Raw genomic sequence first — 8378 nt, forward strand, 5'->3', positions numbered from 1 at the left:
AACAATGGCATGGAAGTGCATTCTAATAGTGTAAAAAGTCATTAGTTCACACTAAAAGATTGTATTCTATACCCATTTGAAGAGAGAAAACGTTCTTAAATTGTTGTTTTTGTTGTTGTTTTTCTCAGGGGACCCCATTTCAATTTCAGGGTTTGGGAACCACTGCTCTAGTAGTTCAAAACCTCTTCTTTCACAAAATGTGTGTGCGTGTGTGCCTGTGTTTGTTTGTGCGTGCATGTGTGTGTGTGTGTTCTTGCAGTATGCATGTGTGCAGAATGGATATGTAGTGGGCATCCTCCAGAGCTGTGTGCTTCTCTGTGCTGACTGATGAGTGGACATGGACAGACACAGCTGTTCCTAGAGGCGGCAGTTGGAGAGCTCAGACAGCTGTTGGAGTTCCACCCAGGGAGAGTTCCAACCAGAGAGAGTTCCAACCAGAGAGAGTTCCACCCAGGGAGAGTTCTAGTGTTAAGCTGGGGGCTGGATGGACACTCAGAGGGGCGTGGGAAGTGTGGCTGAGCAGTTGTGAAGTGTGGAGGACCAATATTATTATAGACATGGGCTGGAGTGTGCTGACTGTATGCACAAACTTCCGCTCAAGGAGCATGGTAACTGCTGTGCAGCTTACACATATGCACAAAGACCTGGTACTCAAGGGGTTGGCTGTTACAAAAAGTGTAATTGAGAGGTTATAACAGTAAGATAGTGTAATATACAGTTACAGTAACATAGTTATGGTTAGATGTCCCATGTAGCTCAGTTGGTAGAGCATGGCGCTTGCAATGCTAGAGTTGTAGGTTTGATTCCCACGGGGGACCAGTATGAAAATGTATGCACTACTGTAAGAGTGTCTACTAAATGACAAAATGTAGATGTATGCAAGTGATAGAGCGTTGATTCCTGCCAGTCCGTGTGGCCATATGATTATGTCTGTTTATTTGTTTGGATAACTTTGAGGAAATGCTTCCATCACTGCATGTCTCCATACATACAGTAGGTGCCTGTTTTGTGAACTATGTGCCTTTCCTGTGAACTTCCAGTACTTCGTAACATATTGACATGTAGGATCCACATGGCGGGAAATCCTCAAGGGATACCCCTTAGAATGGTGTGTGTGTGTGTGTGTGTGTGTGTGTGTGTGTGTGTGTGTGTGTGTGTGTGTGTGTGTTGGGGGGTCAGGATTAAGAGCTTCAGGGGGTCAGGCTCATGGAGCTGCAGCCCAATCGTCATAGTAACAGCTGGGACACGCTCCCACATGCTGCCTTCACTCTCTCTTTCCCTCTCTTTAACTTTTTTTCTCCCTCCCTCGCTCAATTTTCAAGACTGAGTAAATTAACATTGTCTTTATCTATTGGCAATACAGTATCTGTTCTTATATAAACAATGGCATTTAGATTTTATTCATATGAAATGGTCTGCTGCGAATGTACATGTACTGAACATATAAAGTGGATATAGGGTATGATTTTTGGTCAGGCATAGAGACGGGCCATCCCTCTGTCTGTGAGATGGGACTAGATGCTTTTTCAAGGACTGGTGCCAAGTCAACGTGCCATGGTTGACCTCGGTCACCACAGTGAGGTTTCACAGGCGCTCTGTTTCTGGCATTGTGAACCCTCACAGACCACTCCAGACCACTCCAAGGCAAAGGGTCAGAGGGCACTAGTGTTCGTTGAAATGAGCGATGTACAGTATCTGTGGGAACATCAATGGCTTGGAACCTCCTTAGACTTTCTACAGTATTTATATATTTGTGGAAAATAGAAGCCATTACTTAGATTGAACAATATAAATGGGCCTGCCATTTGAAAAACTGTTATTAATCCTTTTGTCATTGTTGCAGTGCACAGGAACAACTTGCCAGTAGCATCCTATTATGTTGAGACCGAGATTATCACGTAGACTTGCGTCAGTAGAGGTGTTAGGTCTAATTGACTGTTATAAGTCTATTACACTGCTGCCCCAGTCTGTTTCAAGTTAGTCGGATGGCGTTTCATGTTGTTAAAGTCTAAAGGAGGGCTATGGAGAAGCTGTAGCACTGATCTAATGAACAGTCCCTGGATAGACACACACAAGGGATCCCTTTCACTGCTTCAAATGGGATGAGACACTTTTATCTGCTTTAACTTCTAATAGCTGTAATGGAAAATGAGAAAGATGTGAGAAACCTTATAAACATGTTTCAAAATAATTAAGAAGACTAATTAAACAGAACTTAACTTGAGATACTTGCAAGGAAATGACGCTGCTGTCTGACGGGTGTATACTGTAAGTGTGGGTGGGTGTGCAGTGACGAAATTATGATTTTGTAGGTGATGGAACTGAACCCAAAATTAATTGATTTTTCCATGTAAAGTCTTAGTAGAATGTGTGTTTTTACCCATCCAAATTAGTTGGAACTGCCTTCCCACCTATACAGTAATAATATATATAATATGCCATTTAGCAGATGCTTTTATCCAAAGCGACTTACAGTCATGTGTGCATACTTTATTACAGTAGTAGTGTGTGGCTAACCACAGTGTCAGTAAGGTCTCCTGATGTGTCCTTCCATTCCTCCGCCCCTCCACCCTGGCTACAGAACCCTGTGGCATCATGGGTAAGTCAATGTTGGTTCTGTCTGGCAGCCTGTTGTCGTTGGCGACCCAGCGGGCCAGGCAAACTCCAGTAGGCACTAACTCAGTGAGACTCACCAGGGCTTTTCACCATTCAGGAAGTAATTAAAAGTGGGTGGAACCCCAAATCACTAACCATCATATTTGTAGTGAAACTCAAGGGCAGAAACGTAGGGCATTTAGTATAGCCTGAGAGTAGATATAGCAACCCATGAGCCAGGTACAGTATATCTGTCTAAATATCCTGGCTTTGGTTTGTGTAATAGTTATGTTGGTTTGTGTACAGTGTCCATAATCATTGGATGATCTCTCCATTCCAGTGAGGCAATTGATGGTGGTAATTCATGCATCATTTGTATAATCAAACTTCTGTTATTATGCAATGATGCCTGATTATTTTTGTCAATAACTCTTAACAATCTGTCTCCATTCTCTTATCCTCTTCTAGTTGAGTTTCTACGGAAACGTCTTGGCAAACAATCGGGAGCATACTGGTTGCTATAAATGAAAATGAGTTCTTACTAAAGAGTATTCTGCTAATAAGCCATCCACATCCCATCTGTTCTGATCATCTTCCCTGTGGTTAAGTCTTCCCTGTGGTTAAGTCTTCCCTGTGGTTAAGTCTTCCCTGTGGTTAAGTCATTCCTGTGGTTAAGTCATTCCTGTGGTTAAGTCATTCCTGTGGTTAAGTCATTCCTGTGGTTAAGTCATTCCTGTGGTTAAGTCTATCCTGTGGTTAAATCTATCCTGTGGTTTAATCTTTCCTGTGGTTAAGTCTTCCCTGTGGTTAAGTCTTCCCTGTGGTTAAGTCTTCCCTGTGGTTAAGTCTTCCCTGTGGTTAAGTCTTCCCTGTGGTTAAGTCATTCCTGTGGTTAAGTCATTCCTGTGGTTAAGTCATTCCTGTGGTTAAGTCTTTCCTGTGGTTAAATCTATCCTGTGGTTTAATCTTTCCTGTGGTTTAGTCTTCCCTGTGGTTAAGTCTTCCCTGTGGTTAAGTCTTCCCTGTGGTTAAGTCATTCCTGTGGTTAGGTCATTCCTGTGGTTAAATCTTCCCTGTGGTTAAATCTTTCCTGTGGTTTAGTCTTTCCTGTGGTTTAGTCTTCCCTGTGGTTAAGTCTTCCCATACCCTGTTGCTTGTTGGCTGCCTTTGGTAATGATGCAGTTGTTGTTTATTGGTCAAATTAATGTCATGTTCTTTCCCCAGAAGGGAGAAATAGGATCCTTTAACAAAGTAATGGCTCATTAAAATGCATTGCTTTCTGTCTGTGTCACACACACGCACTCGCTCATGCACACACACACACACACACACACACCAACTCACACTCACACTACCCACTCTCTGTAACTGCATGGCAAGCATCCATCCTGTCTTCAAGAAACTGTGTCCAACTACTCAAAAATGTTACGTTTATTTATCTGTCATTTGCAAAAATATTCAGAATTGCCAGAAAAAGGTGTGTGGGCAAACTTATTTAACGGCTCGGCATGAGTTCTTACTCTGCAATTCAGTTATTTCATCGTAAAGGCAAACGTAATACAGCATCCCACACACTAAGCTTATCAAGCATTTACAAGCGCCAGTTACAAGTCGCTGGTTATCATAGGGCCAGCATACAAATACTCCAGTCGACATATCAAGTATAAATGTCAAATAAGCAAAACCTGGAATGTCCATTGGGCAGCCTCGCCATGTTTTTTGAGTTTCAGAAAGACAAACCTTCATCCATACAGAACTGCTGTGCTGGAATGGACATGTCTTCTTCAAATGTTGACAAGTGCAGCAGATGCACAGGGCTTAGCGGTCCATGCTACAGGGTGAGTATGGCCGTTTCTGTCCTCAGTCCAGCTGTCCAGTCAATCACAACGTATGGTAGATCGTTTACCTTATTTCCTTCAACCCTGAAATCTAGTTAACTCCATTCGTAGGAAACAGAATTGAACACCTGTTGCCTTGAGTGAAAGTCCACTACTTCTTTTCAGACAAGGAATGGAACTGCACTGGAGTGATGTGAATAAGAAATGGAATTACTATTAGTTTGATAAATCTGTTAACTGGAATGGTCATTCCAAAATAAAACATGTTATTATAAAACATAAATACAAACATAATATTTTATTTATAATAATTATTCAATCTGAGATAAAGAGTTGAACAAGAAAGGAAGTGAAAAATAAAATATAGAATTGGGTTAATTTGTGATGTGGTCAAAACAGAAGTGCGGTCCCCATTTTCCTCACGGAGGATTCACGCATGCTTGTGGGTAAAGACTCTCTGTCCATCGTGACAAAACCAGCAGGCACTTGGTCTTGGATAATGTCCAATCTTGAGCCTTGTGTCATGTCCTCACTAACACAGCACAAACAGAAGAAGCCCACAGACTTTGTGAAAGCCATGTCAGACAGGCACCATAGGCAGTCAGTGCTGAGTCTAAGGCCTGGTGAGTGTGGAATAGACCGGCTGCTCCCAGTTAGTGGTGGGGCTGTGGCTGTGCAGCGGAGGGAGGGCTACGCTGTTGATTAGCGGGCTGCCATAGGGGCGGCGAGAGGTGTGGAAGTAGGGGTACTGATAGAGACCTGCGGGGTAGCTGGAGTAGGCACTGTAGTAGCTGGGGCTCTGGAGGTCTGCATAGTCACACTGGGGGCTGGGCAAGGAGGAGGAAGAGGAGGCTGAGGAGGGGCAACTCCCGGAGCTGAGGGAGGTGTAGTCGGGGTGGGGTGGCAGGGAGCTGTGGGAGTTCTGGCTGCTGTAGTGCCTGGGACTCAGCTGCTCTGTTTTGATCTGCGTTCTGTGGTGAATACCATCGCTGTTACTTGAGGACGAGGAGGTAGAAGGGGGTGCCGTCCCCGCTCCCGGCCCTTTGGGACCCCACGGTGAGGCATTGCTGTGGGAGTGGCCGTAGGAGGAGCTTAGGGACCCAGAGGGGGGGTTGGGTCCTTGCCCCCCGTGCCCATGGTTGGGAGGCGCATCGGCAGAGCCATGCCCGTTGAGTGGCAGGTACTGGTCAAACTCGTGGACGTCGAAGGCCTCCATGTTGCTGATGACATCAGTGCTCAACTCTGAGATATCCACGTTGCTGAAGTCGATGTTCTGCCGACCACCGTCCAGGGGGCGCCGGCCCTCATGTTTCACCCCTAGGTGCAGCTCTGTCTTGGGGGTGGTGGGGGGTGTGGGGGGTCCTTGTGGGTGGCCTTTAGAAAAGACACAACAGATGCATAAACATTAGTTACCATATGGAAACAAAAAGGGGAAACCTGCACACCTCAGCAACTAAAAGGAGGGACAAGGTCCTCTACAGTGAGGACCAGAAAAATACCATGCCCAGGTCACTTCCAAACTTTGGACTAACTCAGAGTACATATTATTATTGAATATCGATTGATCGGGAATCAAAAGGGGAAAAACACTGACTTGTCTGCTCTGGATGATGATGCCCATCCCCCATGGAGGCCAGTCTGGCCAGACCAGGTTCAGCCTTGTACATCTGGCCCGGGTGTAGGTGGGCCAGCTCAGCCCCGGAGTCGGAGTCACTCTGACCTGGCTTGGTGCTCTTCCTTCTCCGTGGTTGGTACTTGTAGTCAGGGTAGTCTTTCTTGTGTTGGACCCTCAGTCTCTCTGCCTCCTCCACAAATGGCCTCTTCTCGCTTTCAGAGAGCAGGCTGGAAATGTATGACATTTTGGGTTGAATTGAACATGTGGACTACTATAAGATGCACAATGCTGGATGTCATAGTAAATATCATTATCATTATTCTAAACAAAACGCCATGTAGAATTAAGTTAATCATGATGAAAAGGCAATGTTGTGCAGTACGTTTTAGGAAACAATACTAGATAAAGTAATAATACGTATTTTGTAACTTCACTGCAGATTTTTGTGCCATGTTCTATGCAGGCACATTACGCACGCAAATATGTATTATATCCCCCATTACATATGTACATTCCGTTATCTCTACTGACCGCCAAAGCTTCCCCAAGGTCTTGCTGAGCTCGGCGTTGTGGAGATGCGGGTACTGGTCCGCTAGTTTCCTGCGCGCAGCCTGCGCCCACACCATGAACGCGTTCATGGGCCGCTTCACATGGGGTTTGTTTTTCAGAGTCCGGTCTCCTCGTGTAGGCATCGGTACGAGCGACCAGTCATATCCGTTCAGCACCTGAGACACCGCGTCTCGAATGCAAGCGGGAAACCGGTTATCTTCCTCGCCGGTGTCCAGTTTTGGGGTAATCCCGTCGCCGGGTGAGTGCCCCGGCGCCTGTCCATCGGAGCCGGTTGGAGAGGACGGGACGTCCGAATCCGAATCGTCCTGCGACATCGAGCTGGCAGTTCCCGTTGGACTGCATGGATGGTTCTTGAATGACTTACTATTTTCCTCGGTCATGTTCAGTGCAAAATTGATTTGGTCTATCTAGTTCCCTGTAGATTGCGCCAAATGTACATTTTACGCACGGAGCCTTGAGTGACCAAAAATAAAAATGTAAAATCCCAAACGCTCTTTGTGATGTTTTTTTTTTCTCTCACACTGTTGTACGTTTTTTGGCGTTGGATATGATGTCTACACTCTGTAGTCTCAGTTTTATACTGACACATTTTGTTCTGCCAAGAGAATGTTGATGGAGTGGGTTGCGTCCTCTCACGCCACGCCTCATATCCTATTGGTTTGGACATAGCTCCACTGGTTCCTCCCATTTTTAGGAAATATGAGCCAGTGATTTGATCATATTTTTACATTTTAGTCATTTAGCAGATGCTCTTATCCAGAGCGACTTTACAGTTAGTGCATCATTTTCTTCTTCTCATACTGGCCCCCCGTGGGAATCGAACCCACAACCCTGGCATTGCAAGCGCCATGCTCTACCAACTGAGCTACACGGAGCCTATGTGTTATATCGTTTCTAATGATTCGTTTTTCTATGTTAAATTGATTATATCAGCCAGACATTAAATATGATACTTTTAGCCATAATTACCCATGGTCAGAATTTCTGGTTTATATTCAGATACACTGACTGTGGAACCATATGTGCAAGGCATGGACCTATGGTCCTGCAACCTCATAGCTGTCAAAAAGAAATACAGAGTTTTTTTTCACTCTTTTCAGAGCTTTCTGTTTTCCTCCTCTCCTATCTGAGAAACATTTGGTTCTCAGAACGTTATGCACTAGCTGGGTATATTTCGTTAGTGTCTTACATTTACTTTCATTTTACTTTTACAATCTGTTGTGTGGGATGTTTAAAACGAACATAACTAGTCTATGGGGCATACTAGGCCTATTTGGAGGGCTGAAAGAAACAAACAGATAATTAGACAAAATGTTGAAAATAAATGTTTCTCTGACTGTAGGCTATGAATTGGACTGCATTCATCATTTAACATTTAGCTCCCACACATTTCTATAACCATCAGAACACAAGTCCTAGGGCGCAATCCTCTACCCAGGCTTTGCCGACACATGCAGATCTTACAACGCCTTGATAGGTATTTTATGTAGACCTATCAGCTAATCACATCATCTATTTTAAAAGCAAACTGTGGAATGGAACATGTGAGATGTACCCTACCTGAGCCACATGCCCTATAAAAAATATGTTTCAAACTGTTGTTTGGTCTCTACTTCGCTCTGCCTGCTCAACCCAGATCCAAAAGAACATGTCACTTTTGCACCACGTGACCAATACAAAACCACAGGTGAAGAGAAGTCCCACCAATCGAGGGTATGGGATACTGCTTGGAAAATGTGGGATGGGAAGATCGTGGAAGT

At 44.6% G+C, this 8378-nt stretch overlaps 1 protein-coding gene across 1 annotated transcript; it reads right to left on the reverse strand.

Annotated features, from left to right (window-relative positions):
• Positions 1 to 5046: 5046 nt before the first annotated feature.
• LOC311106377 (transcription factor Sox-8-like) lies at positions 5047 to 6998 on the reverse strand (the record flags this gene model as incomplete). The annotated part of the gene is made up of 3 exons (XM_084148711.1): positions 5047 to 5807; positions 6028 to 6275; positions 6580 to 6998. 3 exons carry the CDS (start codon positions 6996 to 6998, stop codon positions 5047 to 5049), a joined length of 1428 nt encoding a protein of 475 aa, XP_084004837.1.
• Between the last annotated feature and the right edge of the window lie 1380 nt (positions 6999 to 8378).

This window comes from Coregonus lavaretus (assembly GCF_964263955.1).
Source record: "Coregonus lavaretus genome assembly, chromosome: 1".
Taxonomy (NCBI): Eukaryota; Metazoa; Chordata; class Actinopteri; order Salmoniformes; family Salmonidae; genus Coregonus; species Coregonus lavaretus.